The 20801-nt window shown below is 44.2% G+C and overlaps 1 protein-coding gene across 1 annotated transcript in view; it reads right to left on the bottom strand.

Moving 5' to 3' along the window:
* Positions 1–8735: 8735 nt before the first annotated feature.
* Positions 8736–20801, bottom strand: part of LOC119432756 (neprilysin-4-like) — a 42128-nt gene continuing 30062 nt past the window's right edge. Inside the window, exons 16-19 of the mRNA XM_037699912.2 lie at positions 17037–17102; positions 11991–12077; positions 11370–11446; positions 8736–8933 (exon numbers count right to left, since the gene is read on the bottom strand). Coding sequence (XP_037555840.1) covers positions 8828–8933; positions 11370–11446; positions 11991–12077; positions 17037–17102 — 336 coding nt within the window. The 3' untranslated portion in view covers positions 8736–8827. The remainder of the gene's footprint in view (positions 8934–11369; positions 11447–11990; positions 12078–17036; positions 17103–20801) is intronic.

The raw sequence follows: 20801 nt of genomic DNA, 5'->3' as shown, positions 1-20801 counted from the left end.
AACGGTCTATAGCCTGCCGATTCGCGTGTAAAGCCACACCGCACTTCACAAGGTGTTAGAACTTAGTGCATTAAAAAATTGATAGAACTATTTGTTCTGCACCTAAATAATGAAGCTTTTATAGCATATTATACATAGTCAACATCATACCTGTTTTTTCTTTCTATTTTTTTTTGTTCCTCAATAGGTAGTGGTTCATCTTGATGAACTAATATACTTTAAATAAATATGTCACGGAGTCGACACGAAGCAACTACAAACAAGGCTAGACAAGATTATTATTTAAAAGTATGGCTTTTTAGACTACTTGGTTAGATACACCAGAGGGGGTCATAGCGCAAGAAGACACGGACAAGAACGAGAGAACAGGACGAGCGCTAACTCAGACCTAAAGATTTTGCCGATCCTCATGCCGTGACCAAATGAGGGCGCAAACTTAAATATGAAGTCAAGCTATTATTTGAAGACTTTGCGCCCTCATTTGGTCACGGCATGAGGATCGGCAAGATCCTTAGGTCTGAGTTAGCGCTCGCCCTGTTCTCTCGTCCTTGTCCGTGTCTTCTAGCGCTATGACCCCCTCTGAAGAATATTATGCCAGTAGTTCTAAATTTGTCTAATTTACTTGAACTACCTTTCTTTCGGCACACCGTTGTCAGGCAGACATTTCTCTTCGGGGTCACTGAAAAATTAGGAATAAACCGTACATTATACAACTGCCGCATTTTTAGATAATAGTTCAGATGAGCTGATGATGTAATTGCATCGACGGGAAAATGTATCTTTATTTTCTATCTATTCAAATGTAACGGGCCAGTATATTACCCGCCTTCGTCATTTTAGTGACCCTTCTAATTACCAGAAAAAAAATTGTAGAATTAAAAGCACAAGCAATTTAAGCAAGAAGGGTTGGCTACCTGGTATGAAGTATTGTGATTCATAACTTACCGGCACTAAACAACACAAAGAACTAAGGAAGATTTGTACTATTGCCAAACGCCATATTTCTGTGCGCTTGTTCTTGCGTTGCCCTTATTTCTCTTTTGTTAGGCCCGTAAGCTATATGAATTATTAAACTAGTCATGACTCACCGACCAGAATATAGGCAGTCGTATTCTGTAGCTGCACACACCATCGCACCACTCCAACGTAATCATTAGCACATCGGACACTCAAGCGGCATTATGTATTTACGTACGAAGTAAACAAATTCATACTTGAGTTAAAGCGCAATAAACACAGGCCAGATCATAAAGGCCTGTGTCAGAGACTGTTTCTATAACTTTTCCGCTTTCGGAGCTTTCCGTTTGTTGTTTTTCTGAGCATAGCCACATGACGGTTAACTTTTACAACTTTCTTAAAAACAGTGGGGGGAGGAGGGGGGGGGGGTGGAGCTTACGCAATGATTCACTTTGCTTTTGATCTGTGTCGACTGATAAATATGCCGTGTTTTTTCGAGAATAAACTTTACTTTGAAGTAGCGCTCGTCGTGTTTCATTTTCCTTCTGTGTCCCCGTTTTTTGCGCTTTAGGTCAAGTATGAATTGTGAAAAACTCACCCAAATTTCAGATAAGCAAACAAATTTGCAGCCACTAGCAGATTGAATCCGAAAGCCTATTGCGCATGTTGTCGTTTATCTGGAGACAGCCTTGGAGAATTTCTGAGAGGGTACATTAAAATGATATCTTGAATAATCTTCTCTCGGCAACCCTCTTTGTATACGCCATACAGCAGCCTTATATAGCCGAACGAAGCTACTATGTAATGGTTTCTGTTATGTTTGGGTAACGTTTCATGGGAGCGGTGTGCGCCAGCGTGAAACAAGAAAAAAATAACTAGGAGCCTATTCATAAAGAAAGTGGCAGTTTCACCCGAAAGGCGAAGCATTGCGGGCGAAACTGCCACTTTGCGATAGCAAATTATCAGACAGCTATACGAAGTATTCATAGTAGCTTTATCGGCCGTATAAACTCGTGAACACTCGTTTGAGAACTAAATTAGCAAGCATGGTGTCATGGGCGCACAAGCACACATGAATACATATGACTCGATGACCGCGGACACTCGCTTTCAAAACGCTGAAGTGAGGAAAAAGCGAGACAGCAGCAGCGAACGAATTGACCATGGTGCTGTCTCTCGCTTCAACGCGAACAAAGCGGCTAAAACACAGAGCTGAGTGCTGATAGCTTCGTGTGCACTATGTCCCTATATCGCAGATCGACTTGATGATAGGGCCTGCGCGGCCGTGCCATTCTCAGCAGCCGCCGGTGTATAACCCCCCCCCCCCCTTCTTCTCCTCCCCCCGATGCCTTCCGCGCGACGGAAGATGGCGCGCTTCATCCTCACTTCCCCCCCTCACGCACGCGAGATTGAGCCGCCATCGTTGACACACCCTTGCACGCTTTCACTCGCACATTCAGCGTACGGCGCGCGGCGACGATCTTATCGCCCTTGGACTTCATGCGGAACATTACGGCGACGTCAACGGCGATGGCAGGAATGCGCCTTGAGTGTCGATATAATTGCTATCGCAATAAAACATAAGGAAATGGGCCCTCACCACGTGACATGATAGGCAAGCGGTAATTTCAAGCCGATGAGCGCGCGGAGACTGGAGCGGAGAGATCTGTGGAGGGCGCTTGAAGAGGGCCTATCGCAACTACCGCATATCTAAAGGCTACCACGGCGCAAAAGTTGCCTTGGAAGGTCAAGAAACCATAGAGCGGCTTTTTCCCAAGAGTCGATGCTCGCATAGACCCCGAAGAAGAGGATACGTGGTGCCCTAGGCAGTTTCTTTGCCGAAACATACTGTAGGACGGCATATCATCATCATCATCATCATCATCATCAGCCTATATTTATGTCCACTGCAGGACGAAGGCCTCTCCCTGCGATCTCCAATTACCCCTGTCTTGCGCTAGCGTATTCCAACTTGCGCCTGCGAATTTCATACGCATATGCATATGCTATGCATATGCATGCATATGCATATGCATATGCAGGACGGCATATGCTCCCTCCCAATTCTTTTCAGAAACATGGTGTACTGAGCGAGTTGGGATTACATTCTTAATACAAGTAGTGCGCGATAGTTTAACTCGATTTGAGGAGCAAGCTCCAACTATTTTTCTCCCTTCGTATAACAAACTTATTCGCGATAGTTGCCTCGAGTAGTACTTACCTCTCCCCTTGGGGCGCCAGCAGGGCCACAGAAGGGGGAACGCTGCCTTCTTTCTAAAGCTTCCACATAAGACTGTGCGAGGTAATGTAAACATCATCCAAACCGTAAAAACGATTCAAATGACCGTTTCGATTGAGTAGTTACAGAGCTGAATGAGATCGAGAAAAAAAATTTGCCGCGTATCTGCGTGCTTCGCTGCAAATGTCGTCGAAGGACGATAGTCTTCTGCCGGCCGTACTACATGAGTGCTGGTCTGATCCGCGGCCACCCGTGATGCTGTTCTCGTACCATTTCCGTCCTGGCATGAAGGTTTGTTTGAACAGATTTCATTTTACCGCATTATTTCATCAAGCGGCCATTTATGTTTTTCCCTGCCTCAGACAGCGCTTCCTTTATGTTGAATCGGCCGCATCTGGCTGGCATTGATAAAATTGAGGAGGCGCTGCGCGAGACATGGACGCCATCTGGCAATACATCGGGAAACATGAGCTTGTGCAGAGGGTTTCCTTCCTCCATGGCAGAGGGCGCTCGTCGGCGCGCAGTCGGGGAACGTCGTTCGTCGGCGCGCATAGCATGGCATTTTCAGCGCAGCTTAAGAAACTAGGGTCTTTAGAGTTACGTATCTATGTATTTTCTATTAAAGGAACACACCTCCTAATACTTACCTAGTGATGTTGCGCCTCAGATATGCGTAATATTTACTTTGTGATCGATAACGTTCATAAGTATGAACAGCCGTACCAGTTTAAGTAGTGTGGGCGGTAAGCAAGTGGTCCAACTTTGGCCGGGTGGCTGAATCGGGTGACAGACAGACAAACCAACAGACAGACAGACAGACAGACAGACCAAATTTTCAGCGTTTAAGTTCCCCAAGAAAGACTATCGTCTTTAAAAATAAAAGATACATCTGCGCATGTCAATATACTTATAGATATATGGTCGAATATTGGGAACTGTACTTTTATAACATGAATCATTCGTCTCTTTATTCGTTGCTTCTACTCGCAGCCGGTTTTCAACTGGTCAAAGTGCCGGCTTTTGCAGCCACTTGCACGTGTGCGGCTCATCTAAAATGATCTATTTAAAATTGTGAATAATGCTCTATTTTGCATAGATCGGTCGTGACTTCCATTTTCTCCCTCTTCACGCGAAATAATGGGAAATATAAGAAGTCTTGATTAAAATCTGAAGGAACTCAAAGAACAAAGTAGAACATACAGTAGGGTCTGTACCTGCAGGTAACGCGCGACAGATAAAGGTAGAGAAAAAACGACAAAACAGGTATGCATTTGTCGCGCTGCCCATTGTAATCGTAAATCTGACCCGAATGGTCAGCCAACACGCGTTAATGAAGCAGTAGTCCTTATACTCACCTCTGATCAATCTCTTTGTAGAGTGCTTTACTACAACTGCTTGTGGAATTGCAAGCACCAGAATTACACCCAGTAATGGAGCGTTCATAATGAACCTGCCAATTTCTCTCCGTAACATTCAAGGCGTCCTGTCCATTCGCCCTTGAACAAAAAACAAAACAACAACACAGTCACAGAAGCTGTATACTAATGACACTTTGAAATTATTTGTGTGTTGGTTGCACTAATCTTTAAAGTTTATTTGGTTTCGCGACAATAAACTTGGCAACATTTTTTCTGTTACTTAAGAAAAGACTGCGGAACGTATTTATCTACAGAAGCTACATAAAACTGCATGAGAGGTTCTGATCAGTTTGCTTGGCTTTTAATTACCTTTTTCACGGGTCGTTTATTCCATCCCTTGCGTTGCAGCTGGTTTACGATGAGATACGCGTGCGTGAAAGCGCTGTCGCCTGCCGGAGATTGTAATGTTATTGTGAACGTCTGTACATTTTGGCGCCCTTTATAGCCATTCTCGCGGTGTAGTCGTATCCAACAGCCACAGCTTTCTTCTTAACGATATTACTATACATGATGCATGACGAATAGCGTATCATCGGACCGTATTATGTGCTTATTAAAACGTAAACCTATTGTTAAACAATTCTTGTTCATTATAAACAATGCTTAGAGATCAAGAATGTCCAGAATGTAGAACACATTACATACCAGGGGCACCTCGTTCAAATCTTGTAGGTGGACTGCTACTAAGATCGATGGAGACTAAAGCGGACCACTCGGCACACTTCGATTGAATTATTGAGAAGGCTAAACGCGCAATAAATATTGATGTAACTGGATATCCGCTATAGCTAACAGCGCCTGAGGGCTCTGAAAACCTGTGTTGCGTGTACTGTGCTTGACATAACACCAGCGTGTAAACGTTTAACAAGGGCCCTTGCAGGGCCTTGAAAAATGCGGCACGATATTAAACGTCCTCAGGTCCATGCCAGTGCTAGCCATTTTTACCTTCCTTGCGAACCAATAGCGACTTGATCCTTCTATACCTTGAGTTACGAGACACGGACGGCGTTTTTTTAACAGGAGTGTTATATTTTGACACTTATGCGGGTGGCTATACGCCGACGCGCTGTTTGTTACTTTTGTAATATTATTGACGGCATCGAGGGGGTGATGCAAAGACGTCTAGATCCTTACCGCCGTTGAGTCTAGGAGGTAGGTGAATGAGTTTGTTGATTGCTCTACGTACTCGTGCGTATTTCAATGCATGATAAAAAGGTACACGAGGTCGGTATTTTAAGGCAATGCTGTCGAACGCGTAGTGGTTTAGCCTAGTCTGAAAAGTGGCGCACAGAACACGTTAAAAAAGGAAGAGACAGAGAGACACGTCTCTTCTTGCTGCTCTTTATTTACAAGAACCTTGGAACATGCTTGCCGTGTTGCCAGTGCATACTAAATTAAGTTAGGTTGACAATGTCGCGGGATTTTTGTTAGCCTGTTTGCGTTTAGAGTAGCAGTCGCGTTATCATAATAGGAATTAAAATCAGACTAAAAGCATAATGCACACGCAGCCCTACACATAATATATATATGGTCATGAAGTTGAAGGGTCGTTGCTTGCTGCATAAACTAATTTAGGAAGGGGAGTATGGTCCATTTAGGCGCTTATGTCTTCCACGTTACGGCCAGAGGAACGGCTTTAGGCGGGTAGCCAAGCCCGTTGTAAGCCTCTCATTTCGAGAGGTGTCATAATGACCTGACCCTATCAGACGCTTGGCGCCTAGCTCGAAAAGCCGCTTCATTATTTCTGCTTTATGACATTTGATATTTTGGGAGTTTCTTTTTCATTGAAATCACAAGCATAGACCTGATAAGGCGTTTGAAGATCTGTTGTAAGTGTGTAAGCAATGCGTGCATATTTGAATGCCTCACAACAAGATGTCGATATTCACAGCAAATGAGGAAAGTAATATAGTAAGTCAAGAGTAGGGATACAGGTGTTCGCTTCCGCGTGACACGTTCCGCCGATTAGGCGTGGGCACCGGCGTCCCGTGAGCGAAAATTTTCCGTATATATTCAGGTATATGTATATGCCACGCCTTGCTATATGACATGAGGTGAATGCGGGTTATATTGCCACACCATTCTATCTCTAAAGTTGCTCACACCTTGTCTTACATTCTTGAAAAAGTTATTCCTCGGTATTTGCAGAATGACAGGCCACAAAACAATGACATGAAACAAAACACTGACATCGCATGCCTTTTATGTTAAACCTTCTCAGACTTGATTATTAAAAGTGCGAAACAGTAACAGAAACCTGAAAATTCACCAGCCCTTCCCCTGTCGACAAAATGGGGGTAAGCGAAGCTTGTCGTGTGTGTATCTAAGCTTCGTCAGGGTAACGTAAAGTTCACGACAGGTCACGGTAATAAAACATAAACGTTTATTAAACGTGTGCATCGAGGGAAGGAAACGTACAACGCAACGGAAGGAAAAGTTGCACGAAAGAGAAACAAATGTAGAAAGAAAGGAAACGAAAAGTACCACGAAAGGGAGCGAAAAGTAGTAGGAAACGGAAGGGAAAGTAGCAGGTCAAGTACACACACGACAACCTTCGCTTACCCCCATTTTCTCAACAGGAGAGGGGCTGGTGATTTTCTTTCTCTCGCTCTCTCTCTTTCTTTCTTTATTTCTCTCTTTCGCTCTCTTTCTCTCTCTCTCCTTCTCTCTTCCTTTCTTTATTTCTTTCTTTGCTTCTCTTTCTCTCTTTCTTCCCTCTCCTTAACGTCCCATGTCAAGGCAACATATGCTCGGCATGGAGATGAGGCGAAGTAGACGGCGCTCCGCTCGGTGGTTGCTAGGCAACGCGTAGAGACGTCATCGCCAGGAGCAGTTTTTGTTCACACTACGCGGCGCAACCAAGAGCAGACGATTAAAGAGACGCACTCAAAAATGCTAGAATGACAAACATGTAAAGAATACCTCAATAAATCAAACAGGCTACGCGACCATTTGTCACCGCCCATTTTCACAGGGGATGCCAGTAAATCATCATCATCAGCAGCAGCAGCATGTTTCCGCAGCGCTTGCTAGATGCTGCGCAAACAAGCCCTATACATGCGTCCTAGCGCCCGAGGATTCACGCGATGTGAGATGTGCGCCGCGTAGTGTTGATGCGTGCACAGTTGCATTGCGGTTGCATATTAATGTACAATGTGACATAGTGTACAATGTGTAGATATGTACAATGTGTACATAGTGTACAAGGTGGCACGCCATGTAGCAGTTGCATAGGTAACGGTACAAGGTACATAGATAAATGATGAGGAAGAAAAGTAAGAATAAGGAGATATATACAAACAATGCTAGAATCAAAAACATGTATAGCATGCATGATTAAATCAGGCAGGCTAGGCGACTGTTTGTCTCCTCCACATTTCAAGAGAGATACTAATAAATCATCACCAGCAGGCAGCTGCAGCGTCGTCTTCGTCTGTGACATGTGCGCCGCGTATTGTCGATACCTGTGTCTACTCTTCCGTATAGGTTATGGCGCCTCCTCGCAAGGTACGAACCGCTGCTGAAGAAGCAAATCGTAGAGCTACACGTGCTGATGCAACCAGGCAATGTCGGGCTGCTGTGCGGAGAGCAGCTCAAGCCAGCAGCTCACCGTCGACGCCGGGTGGACAGTTCGGTTGGTTCTCGTGAAAATGACACAAAGAGACTTTGCAGCGAAGAACCTCTAGGGCGTGCTGCTGCCGAAAATGGCACTGCTCCTACAGCTTACGCTGTTACTGTGCTGCGTGTGCCGCGCAGGCCTCTGACTTTTTTCTCACATAACAATTTATACGTTCTCGCTCGAATATTTCAGCGCCTTCGAATTAAGCGAAAAGTCCAATTAACCAAGGTCGAATTAAAGGGTGTCGATTATATAGAATACCTAACTGTTTGACTGAAACTTCCACTCACATGGTTTCCAACGTGTGCTTTGGATCTGCTGTGTTTATTTTCGTGCACAATAGCTTTCCATGTGCAACATAATTATGAAATATACTCACCCATTCAGCGCTATTGTTCAGTGAAGCCATTTCTGCACGTCGTTACGGTATAAAGTTTTTTTTTCTTTCCTTTTTATTTCCTATAAGTACGTTACAGGCTCAGCATACGACAGACAATTTTATTTGGAGGGAATCAGCTTTTTATTAACGAATTGTACCGCAAGGCTGACGCATTCGTGTTTTAGTCGATAGTACTGCCATGCTTTACATCGTGTTCACCATAAAGTACACGTCTTGTTTCGTTCGGGATGCATCGCGGAACCAACACTGCACTTGAACACTGTGGCGAAAGCTGCCATGTTCTTGAATGGTTCATTTATTCTGCAAAGATAAAAACATTTATCGGAGGAGTTGGTCCAAATATTAGATCTATATTGGGTGATACGGTGATTATGTGACCTCCCCTTCTTCTGCTTCCACATTAAATATTATTCTCACTCGGTACCGTGAAAATTGCTGATTCAAGAAGAGTAGGCGTACGCGAAATTTCTAGCTTACAATTACTGAATCGAATGAAGATGCACAGTTTAACACTCCTAGTTCATAATGTTACGCACAGAAATTGTTTTTTTTTTACGAGTGACGCGACCTAATAACCATTTCGTTTGTACATATAGTGATGAACAGCTGGTGTTGCGGCGTTACGATTGCCGACATGCGGATTAACGTATAGCTCGACTCCACATTCGAATGTAGGCGCACTAACATTCGCGATGCAAAAATAGGAGCTCACGACAAACTTTCGGGATAACTCGCTTGAGTATTCCGGCGTACCTGCACGAAATAAATCTTCGCTGAATAATTGGGCTTCTAGTACAAATAATCAACCGTCAACGGTGGTATCGACTTCTACGGAAGCACCAACAGCGCCCAAATGCAGCGATGTTTTGCGTGGAGATTCACACGGGCCAAATAGGTAGCTTGCGATTCAGCTGCGCGTTTGCGGTGGTAGACTGTGGATAGGCTAGGTAGGCTTTAGAATATGAACAGACTTACAAACTTTGATTGTGACGTTTGGTACGCTGTAGCAGACCTTATAGTTACACGTTTCCAGGTAGAAAAACAAGCCGAACGTTGTTTTGATGGCGAGTGCATTTATAACGAACTCCTGTGATAGCGAATACTTCTCCCACGAGGGTTTTCGTTGTTAGCGGGTTTGACCTTGTAACGCAATCTGACGCCAGTGCTTCTGAAAGTGTAACACTTGTTATAATAATAATAATAATAATAATAATAATAATAATAATAATAATAATAATAATAATAATCATGAATTCTTCGAAAGTAACCATTCACGCTAAATGCAATGCGTGTTCGGCAAAGCAGAGACCAGAAAAAAAAAACGGCACTTAGAAGGGGGAGAGTTGAAAAGAAAGGGAGAAGGCATGGATATGTTAACAAGAATAGCAGCTGGTTGGTTGCCCTACGCTAAGGGAAGGAAATGGGGAAAAAGAAAAATGGCAGAGAGAGAGAGAGAGAGAGGAAAGGAAAGACGTGGTGAAATCGCGCACGTGCGCGGACTGGAAGTCAAATGCCGATTGCAAGCGCCCACATCGAAAGCTGCCTCCAGAAACACGTCAATGCCTTCACAGCCTTGTGGTGCCTTCACAGCGACGGGGACGGTGTCCGAGTAGCTCCTGTACGGACAGCGAGTGGCTGCAATTCGTTAGATAGTGCTTGTCTTTGTGGTTGAAGTCGAAGATACTGGTTAAAAAAATATTGATGTTGTCTTCATGGCCTCAGACATTGCACGCAACCCTGCTGCTCATTGCGATTAGTGTATAGTGAACTCCCAACCACAGCCGACACAGAAACCATGGAGCCGTGCGTGGAGGTCGCAGCTGCAGAGAAGGGTCCAGATCGCGTAGTCTTATATTCCGGGCGTTCCATTCTGCTGACGAGAGTGTGCGTGGCCGGTGGTGAAGTTGCTTTGCAGTCTCTGTCCTGGGAAGTGGAATGGAAATACCGTGGCCTTCCTGAAGTGGCATTCGAGCAGCTTTGTCTGTGTGATCATCCACTGGTCCCGCAAAGGCTAGGTGAGAAAACACTACAAGGGAATACATGATGAAGGCTTGGCTTCGGGTGCTGGTGGTCAAATTCCATCAACATCAAGAGGAAGTTTTGAATGCTGGCTACGAGTTTTAAGAAAAGGCTCTATTCGGGAATAAAGCTTGCGACCCATCAGCGCTGTCCATGAAATAATTTGACAAATATAATGCCCTTCGTACGTTCACAGCTGAATTGTTGAAATGCACGTGTAAGTCGTTTCACAAACATACACATCATCAGCATCACCAGCCTATTTCTATTTCCACTGCAGGACGAAGGCCTCTCCCTGCGATCTCCAATTACCCCTGCATTTCGCTAGCTGATTCGCGCCTGCATTGCAGGGGTTATGAGTGAGGTAGTTTCCGAATACTGCACCAGGGAGGCCAATTTCTGTTCTGGTGAGGGAGTGCCTTTGTTGAAGCTTAGGGGACCTTTCTAACTTGGTTGCATCTAGACCAGTATAGCCCCACTGGCTCTCGGTTTTTTTTTCTTTGCCGATGTCGGGCGCCACTACAAGCCTCAAAATGTAGTGGACTGGAGAAGGATTCGAACCTACGAACATATATACGCACCCGCACACACAAACGCATATATTTGTGTGTGTGTGTGTGTGTGTCTGAAGGCAGCACTGTTAATGAAGTCATAAATAACTTTCCTTGTGACAGTGGCACACATAGTTTTCATATTTCTCTGAAAATTTATACTCGCCTGTACTGGGCTGGGCTGTGTGGATCATACTGTATCTGCATCCTGAGTGAAGCAGGAGTCCGTAGGCTGCACCGGGTCTGGATAAGATAAGTATGAGTTATATATATATATATATATATATATATATATATATATATATATATACATAAAGATGAGAAGCACCACTTTGCTTTTATCTGCGCTTTATTTACCCAACAGCCTCCGTCGGTGCCGACCGACACTTTTCGGGAAATACTCCGAAGATAACCGTGATGTGCTTTTCATCTTTCTAAATACGCTTGGCCCAATGAAAAATTCCGACACGCTATATATATAATAAGAGAAGTGCACGCGCACGTAGAAAAGCAAAAACATTTCATTTCGACGTTGCGGCCGGGGTCCAGCCTTCAACAAGGGCTCTTGATGAAGGCCGGACCCCGGCCGGAACGTCGAATATAAATGTTGTTGCTTTTCTACGTGCGCCTGCACTTCTTTTAATTTATGCAGCACCGGATCCAAAGAACTACTTTCATGATATATATATATATATATATATATATATATATATATATATATATTCATTGTATCAAACTAATAATGTCCACAGACCTCTAGGCTTCATACGAATTCAAGGCTTCATACCATCGCCCGTGAAATAAAGAAAAGCTTCTTTCCCGAAATGTGTTCCAGGCTTTTTAACCGGGTGTCGTTATGCAGAGTGGTATACGCCTGTAAAAAACATTTTGCAATTATTTTCCTAATAATATAAGGGTACAACAAATGTATTTCAATCGTCCGTCCAGGCACGAAGGACTTCATGTTTGATACATTGCCAAGTAATTCAGAAAATATTTGCACTACTACAAAATTTTATACGTTATCTTGAACAAAGGAAAAAAAGGGTATGTTGCTGCCTTGTTAAGACACGATGTCGTGAAAGCCAATACTTTGAATTTCCTGTCATCAAACTATCACGACAATAATTTATTGACAGCAAGGTTCTACAAAACAATGGTGTGGCTTAACGTCAGGAGGAGGAGGAGCAAAGAAAGGGAGGAGAAAGGGATGTTAACTAGAAGCTACACAGAGGCGCAGTACACAAGGGGCGCAGTAAGTGGAAGGCTCCGGATTAATTATGACCATGTTGGGCTCTTTGACTTAAATCAAAGTGCGCGAAAGTTTTTCGATTCTGCCCTTGTGAAAACGCGGCTGCAGCGGCCGCCCAGAGTCGAACACGTGACGTCGAACACATGACGTCGATTGTGGACTACAGTACGACACCATAGCCACTGAGCCGGCGCATCGGGTTCACAGCCGAATTGTTTTCGGGAATAAAGTTTTGGCTATCTTAAGATATCTTTTTTTTTTGTAACGTTGGTCAACAGTTTCTCCTAACATTGGCCAGAATTTATCCGAACGTTGCCCCACGTATAACCGCCGGACGCTGCCCGTAAACGGCTCAGATTCACTCCACCAATTGCTTGTAGTTTTGGTTTCATAAACAAGCTTTTTTAGCGCGCAGATACCACGGGCACAAAAGAGATATGACAAGCACAAACGCTAACTTCCGACTAAAGATTTGTTAGTGAGTACATGTGTTTGAAGATGTGCCTTCCTGGCGGCTGGTTATAACTACCATGCCATCAGTCATAAATCTTTAGCCGCCACTGGTTGATAGGGGCGGCAGGAAAAGGGAAGTCTTGCCCAGGTGCTCGACCACAGCAGGTAAACAAGGTCGATTCTACCTTGAGGTAAATATCCAGGCTCCCAAAAGCCCGCGCGTCTCAGAGCTGTAATAGTTTACTGTGGTTTTTTGGCCGCGACACAGGATGCGTTTGCGGTCTCGGTATGCCAGGCGGTGAGGGCGCGAAGCACGCGTCTACTTAAAACTGTCACTTCTCGGGTTGAATGCCGCCAAGTTTTAACTCTATATTTGTTTCTCTGGATTTCATGTCTATGAAGCTGCTGAACGTACGATAGCATTCTATAGCGTTCTGCATGTGTCACAACGAAGGCGCCTTTCAACCTTTCGCTTTTTTTTTCCCTTTCAATCTACAAACTATTCATCTTACCAGAGCTCTTACTCGGATACGTTATTCGGTTGCGTCACTATATGGCATTGCAGTCCTTATCACTATAACTATCAAGAAGTTGGGGAAATCTACCAGAATGGGGCAAAATGAACCTTTTATAACTCTTGTTGAAGTAAGAAAGAAACTTGATTCATTCGAACTCTAATGCTGGCGTAGAGTGTTGGGAAATCTATGAACGCCCAGGGAAACCAACCTCATGAATCATCATCATCATCATCATCAGCCTATATTTTATGTCCACTGCAGGACGAAGGCCTCTCCCTGCGATCTCCAATTACCCCTGTCTTGCGCTAGCGTATTCCAACTTGTGCAAATTTCCTAACTTCATCATCCCATCTGGTTTTCTGCCGACCTCGACTGCGCTTCCCTTCCCTTCTCTTGGTATCCATTCTGTAACCCTAATGGTCCACCGGTTATCCATCCGCCGCATTACATGGCCTGCCCAGCTCCATTTCTTCCGCTTAATGTCAACTAGAACATCGGCTATCCCCGTTTGTTCTCTGATCCACACCGCTCTCTTCCTGTCTCTTAACGTTAGTCCTAAGATTTTTCGTTCCATCGCTCTTTGTGCGGTCCTTAACTTGTTCTCGAGCTTCTTCTTTGTCTCTAGCTACCTCATGAATCAAGTGTAATCAAATAAAAATATTACTTTTATTTTTTGGCTACCAAACAAAAGCTTGTCCGTTTCTCGGCGGTATTGGCTTTGACCAGCAATGAGCCAGTTAAGTTGGACTTCTGCAGCTCGCACTCAAAAAAAGCTCCTAGGCCGGAATTTTTGGCGTAAGAAAAAAAAAATTGCATTCATTAAGAGCGAAGGTGGCGGCAGAGTTCACTTACAAGCGAAAAGCTTTGGGAATTCAGCCACTGAATACCAAGCTCAATTATTCAGCTAAAATTCAAAAGAAAAAAATGCAGCAGCCCAACGCGCCCTGTTGGAATCTATTTACATCGCAGCTTTCAGTAAATGCATAAGGAGCGCTGAAACGTGCGTTCGTGTTTATTCATTGTAAGTGCAAAGTGAAATCAAACCCTTTATTCATGGTGCCGAAGAATGCAATGCCCCTTTGAACGCTACCAGCGTTATAGAGGTTAAAGGAGGCAAGCTGCCTTTCTGTGCCATTTGTATGAGCTACCCGACCTCCCCTGCGAGGCGCAGATGCGACCGACCAGTGCTTGCCAGGCGGAGCAACGCATGCGCAAGGTGAGGTTATCACCCCCAGTCTCATCGCGGCCACCTCGCCTCTCCATCAGCGGCCAACGACCCGCATGCGCAGGCTGACTTCCCTCTCTACCTTTCATTGCTGCGGGCGAAGTAGTTTGAGCCATCGCTCCTAGACAGCACCGCTATCCCGTAGCCTAACCCACAGCCGAGTAAGAAAAATATTACGTAGAATCGTCTCAGGGAGTCATCTGAATGATGCGTAAGTATTAACGACGGGGTGTTGAGTGCTTACTGCTGGTAATCCTATAGCACTGCTCAGCGGCTGCGGTCGTCTTGGCGCCTTTACGGCAAATGCGACAGCGCTGGGGTGACACGAACTGCTGTGGAAGGCGGCGCAACGTGAACTAATGAGGCAAGCAAACTACTGCAGGTGGCGGCGTCAGGTGCGCTGATAATGTTCCGATCCGAAGCCACGGCTGCTCTACAGTTCTGGCTTACTAAAGGTGTGCCTAGTGCGTGCCTGATTGCACACGTCGCGCGGTCACAGAGACGCGCTCGTGCACTGCTCGCGCATTCGTCGTCCTCTTCTTCCTTCAGCTGGCTCCGATGCCGTTGATCATACCAGCATTCCCATAATGGCCCTCTCGCGCTCGTGCCACTGCTCGCGCGTTCGTCGTCGTATTCTTGCAGAGCTGGCGAAAAGAGTGGAACGCGATAGCATTCAAAGATCCTTGACTGCTTCGCACGCTTCCCGGCAACTGCAGCTAATGTAACCGTAATGTTTACCGGGAAACGCTGGCGGTGAACGCTATATATGCACGAAGGTGCGCGTTCAGGTAGAAACGCTGCCTCTTGCGCGGGCCGATCTTTCGTTATAAAGGCGAAAGCCTTATTGTCTCATCCTTCAGTCGACCTTCAACGTCCTTGAGTGAAAACCATGTCGTCGAAGCAAAATTGTGCACGAATTTGTAATTTACTTACTACACCGACCCGGCATCGTGTCTTACCTATAGACCTTTTCGCTGTTTACAAACATGCGCCCTGGATGGCTTCATGGTTGGCTCAAGTGCCGTAGTCCGCTAACTATGGCGAGCAAGGAAGGCAGTGGTGGTGATATAGATTAGAAGGAGTGCGCTTTGTGATCCGGCACAGTAGACTAATAAGGCCCATGACCGGAAGTTTCTTGGGAGCGCACTATCGCTGCTGTTATCGCGCGAGCGAAATCGTCTATATGCAAACGCTCGCGCAACAATTCTGATAGTGCGCTGGTCACCGTCGTCATCGTCTTCTATGATAAGCAAGCAAGGCTCGAGCAACAATTCTGATAGTGCGCGGGTCACCTTCGTCATCACTTTAATGAGTAAGCAAGCAACGCTCGCGCAACAATTCTGATGGCGCGCGGGTCACCATCGTCACCGTGTTAATTAAGATATAGCTAATCAAGTCACTCGAACCCACCGCTTTTGCCGTTAAGGCGAAGTTAATTAAGGCCCTCCAACCCACGACCGTTGGTGGAAGTAGCACCCACGACCTTTGGTGTTAGTTATGGCAAGGTTAATTAAGACATAGTTCATTAATTAAAGTAGCGACAATTTAGGCACTCTAACCTGCAACCTTTAGTCAGAAAAAACAAGTAATAAGAAGTAACAATGCATTCAAATAAGAATGTCAAGTAATTGAATGAATGTATCTTGAGTGCACAGGCGTTCGCCTTCAGCCTCTTTGCCGTATGCTAAAGTGACCGTAAATTTTTGTTTGGCACTTTTAATATTTAGTTTGAGAAGATTTAACATAAACGGCATGACATTTGTTTCATGTTTTGTTTCATGACATTTGTTTGTGGGCTGCCATTCTCAAAATTCCGAGGAATAACTTTGTTAAGAATGTAAGAGAAAGTGTGAGCAACTTAACTGGTAAAACATTGCTGCTGGCTCTATATTCAAAGAGATCGCCTTGCGCGAAGGACGGACGGACTCTCGGACAGTTTTCTCGTTGGGTAACCATAGAAATGCTTACGCATTTAAAAAATATAGAGATGTATACAAAAATGCTCGAACGAAGAATATGTACAGCATCGCTGAATAAATCAAGCAGGCTAGGTGACTTTTTGTCGCCGCCACGTTTCGAAGGGGATGCCCATAAATCATCATCGAGCGTGAGCTATTCGGCGAGAAAGCACGAACAGCAGCAGGCAGCCACGGTCAGCAAGGGAAGCACAGAGGGATACTTTCGCAAAGAGAGCTTCGTTTTAACAAAATTGCCGATTCCTTTGAAACCACCAATTGGAGTTCATAATTGACGAATGACTGTCGCACTCTAGACAACGTTGCTCTAGACATACTGAGCGTGTAACTAGTTGAACCTATGTGGATTACTTACTTGGCATATTCAGTGAAATCTGAACAGGGGAATTGGTAAGAACATGCAACTTACTTTGAAAGCCATTCTCAAGCCGCCATTGTCGGCGATATTTTCCCCCAGCGTGTTGCTTCCGTCCAGCTGTAATTACAAAATAGCTGTATCATCATCATCATCATCATCATCATCATCATCATCATCAATCATCATCATCATCAGCCTATATTTATGTCCACTGCAGGTCGAAGGCATCTCCCTGCAATCTCCAATTACCTCTGTCTTGCGCTAGCTGATTCCCACTTGCGCCTGCAAATTTCCTAACTTATATATATATATATATATATATATATATATATATATATAGCTGTATAAATAAAGCTGTTTCGCTTTAGCGTTTGTTGAGTCATTGTGTAAACGCTATATTCGGTTGCCATTTAACCTATTGTTGCAAATTATAGGCTTCTAGGGTATAGATTATACCTGCAACCCATCATTCGCCTCCAAAAAAGCTACAGAAATTCTGAGAATTGTCTACTAAAACGTAAGCATTGTTTCGCTCGGCTGTGACTTTGTTTTTGCTTAGTTTTGTTTAGCTTACCTTTCCTAGCTTATGCACGTCTATCCATGGCCTTTCCGTTGGCAAAGAGTGCTTAGGCTTTAGTAGACAATTATCAGATTTGCTCACCACATGCGACCCCTTCAATGCAATTATTCCAACTGAGCCGCAACGCCAGGCACAAGCCCTTCTCGACGGATCAGAACTGTCAAAAGGAAACAAAAGCTGCCAGCAGTAGCGCGTGAGGCTTGCATGAAGGGAGAGTGCATCGCCGCGATGGCATGTCAGCCTCGCTGCTGCTTTCGCAAGCCTGTGTTAAGCGCGCGTTCCTTGTCCACACAAGCTCTCGCCTTCGTTCTGACTACACCTCGGTAAGGCGCAATGAAAACGCGCAAAACGTTTCAACTCGCTCGCTTGCCAGCGAGGTGTTCACAACTCGAAGGACGCTCAGCAGCAGTTCAATTGGACATTGGGCCACCCGAAAATCTCGAGTAGGCCCGCACCCAAATTTAAGTTTGCGCGTGAGGCGTTTGGTGTGCTTAAACCCAGCTTAAGTTGGGTGCCCCAGATTTCAACTTGGCCCATCCCCAAATTTAAGCTGGCCCTGCCCCCAATTACAACTTGGCTCATCCCCAAATATAAGTTTGCCCACCCCCAAATTTTAATTTGGCCCACCCCCAAATTTAAGTTGACCTCACCTCCAAATTTAAGTTTACCCCCCTCAAAATTTCAAGTTAGCCCACCCCCAAATTTGAGTTGGCCCACGTTCAAATTGAACGTTCGACCAACCGGAAACTTAAGTTGGGCCACCCTCATATTTCAAGCGGCCCCACACCCAAATTTGAACGTCCAAGTTTGAAGTAGACCCAACCGCAAGTTTGAAGTTGACCCACCCACTATTTTCATTTGGCCCACCCCTAGTATAAGTTTCCGAATGCATTTTCTTACGAGCCCTTTGTATCTCTATAAGTATGTATTTTCATTTTATTTTATTTTTCTTTAAATTGGGCCTTAATCGCTTAAAAAAGCTACCAATAATCTAGATTTACAATCATAACGACTAAAAGTCTTAACTTTGCAAATTACGCATTTTTGTGCAGATACAAGGCATTAGACGTTTCGCGTGACATGGCTGGGGAGCTCGCCAAAGAAACCTTACGCTTTAAAATAGCCTTGCGAATTATAACGTTCTCTAACCTATACAGTCGAAACAGACCTGTTTTTTAGAACTCTGCATGCAACCATTTCCACGTGTATTTGATTTAAAGGTGCACTGTACCATCCATAGCATCACAAACTACCCTTTAACAATAATCTATTTAAAAATACCAATCTCTAGCACTCGATATGCGAGCAACCTAAATTTCAATCTCCCTGGCACATGTAACATCTATGGTCAGTTCTTGTTGCCATTTTATCGACAGAAAATTTGTAATGCTTTGGCGCTTGACATTAAAGCCATTAGAATTTTGTACTTGCCATGAAATACTTGTTAGCTAGGATGTAATTCCATATGTACTACATTTATCAACGCGCACGTTTCTATTATCTCTTAATCTTTATTGTTTGTGATAAGCGAGTGGCCAATATATGGAAGTAGAGGCCTGCACTAGCTTACGCTATTGGGCCAACAGTTTTGTGATGTATTAATTGTTTTCATTGAACTCAATGAATAAAGTAAATCCCTGAAAATCCCGTGCAGAACATAGCCGACAATCGGAACATGTGCTGGGGCAGTACGACATGATGCTGCATGTTAGACGAGGACGTAGTTTCCTTGAATCAAGTCTGCGGAAGACCTTGAGAAAAAAAAAAACGCGTTTGTCGTAAAACTGTCACTACAAGTATGGGAGGAAGAACATAAAAATTGCTTGGCTGAAACATTTGGTGCAATTTTTTGAAGCATTTTCACCGAAGAAATTTTTCAGCAAGGGACGTGCTCATGCTGCATTAGATACAGTTCTGCAGGTAACGGCCATAAGCGTTGACTGAACGGCTTAATCCTGAATTTTAGGTTATAGTACTCTTTGGGTTGACATGAAACTTTCGTTTATACAAATCCTCCTCGCTTCCAGGGGGCACCATGTAGTATGAACACTGACAAAATACAGAGGATACACATACAGCATTATAAAATATAAAGCGCGTGATTTTTATGCTTGGTTTTGTTTTGGCTGCGATAAATAATAACCTTCGACAACTCATCGAAACAGCAAGCTCGTACAATATCATCCATGTTATTACCCAAATTACGTGCTTTTCGTGCCACTCCAAACATTTGCTACTGTGCCCGCACGTACGGCTCACTACTTTTATATTTCTTGAACATTAAAGGTGGAATATATTTACTCTTCCGGTCTGTCCTGCAGATATCGCTTAGCCATCAAAACTAACAACAAGCACTATGCGTATAAGCTGGTTTAATTTAGAATGCAGACTTTTTTAAGCAATGCAAAAGAAAGCAGGGTCCCTGGTATCCACGATTATGTTGCACACAGTACAGTAATAAGTTGCTATCATTTGAGACAGCTACGTTTTTAAATCGTTATGCCAAGTTTAGCATAAATATCAACACTGCTCCTCGCGACATTTTTTAGACAGTTTTTTTTATGCAATCACTAGGAGTTCTAGTGCATCATTTAGCTCACATTTCTTGCGCGCTTGTTGCGATCTGTTCCTATCCACTGCTGATGGTCTTTGGTCCTTATAAAGTGCACATTTTTTTGCGCGTGATACATTGCATTGTTGCGTGAGTGACCAGTTTGTCCTAGTGACGCGCATTGATTATGTTGTCGAATGGCTTTATCGTCGCCATTTTCCAATTCTAACTTGTGTATTTAATTTTTGCCACTGTGCGTGTGGTGTTTAAACTTGGTATGTTGTACTTCCTAGAGTGAACGCTTTGCTTTATATTTGCCATATCTGCCTTCCTTTTCAAGCACATGTTGCTCTTGCGTCTACTTGCAAAGTTGTTTGCACTCGCCGCCGAACTGTGTGGTGTCCTGAAATATGTCAAGATGCAACCTTTCTGATTTTGCTCCGCAATCCTCATTTTTCTCTTTAATAACATTCATTCATTCCTTCATTCATTCATTCATTCATTTATTCATTCATTCGGTCGTTTGTTTATTCGTTCATTCGTTCTTTCATTCATTCATTTGCAGCTCTCCGGACGTATGGCCAAGCTACAGAGTTACCAGACATTCCTATTCTGTATACAGCTTTGGCCGAAAGGTAAGAAAGGTTGCCTCTCGGATTTGGCGCTTCCGTTCTTCAGAGCATAG

This window comes from Dermacentor silvarum, chromosome 11 (assembly GCF_013339745.2).
Source record: "Dermacentor silvarum isolate Dsil-2018 chromosome 11, BIME_Dsil_1.4, whole genome shotgun sequence".
Taxonomy (NCBI): domain Eukaryota; kingdom Metazoa; phylum Arthropoda; class Arachnida; order Ixodida; family Ixodidae; genus Dermacentor; species Dermacentor silvarum.
The sequence above is the reverse complement of the archived record's forward strand: the minus strand, read 5'-3'. Positions and strand labels throughout refer to the sequence as shown.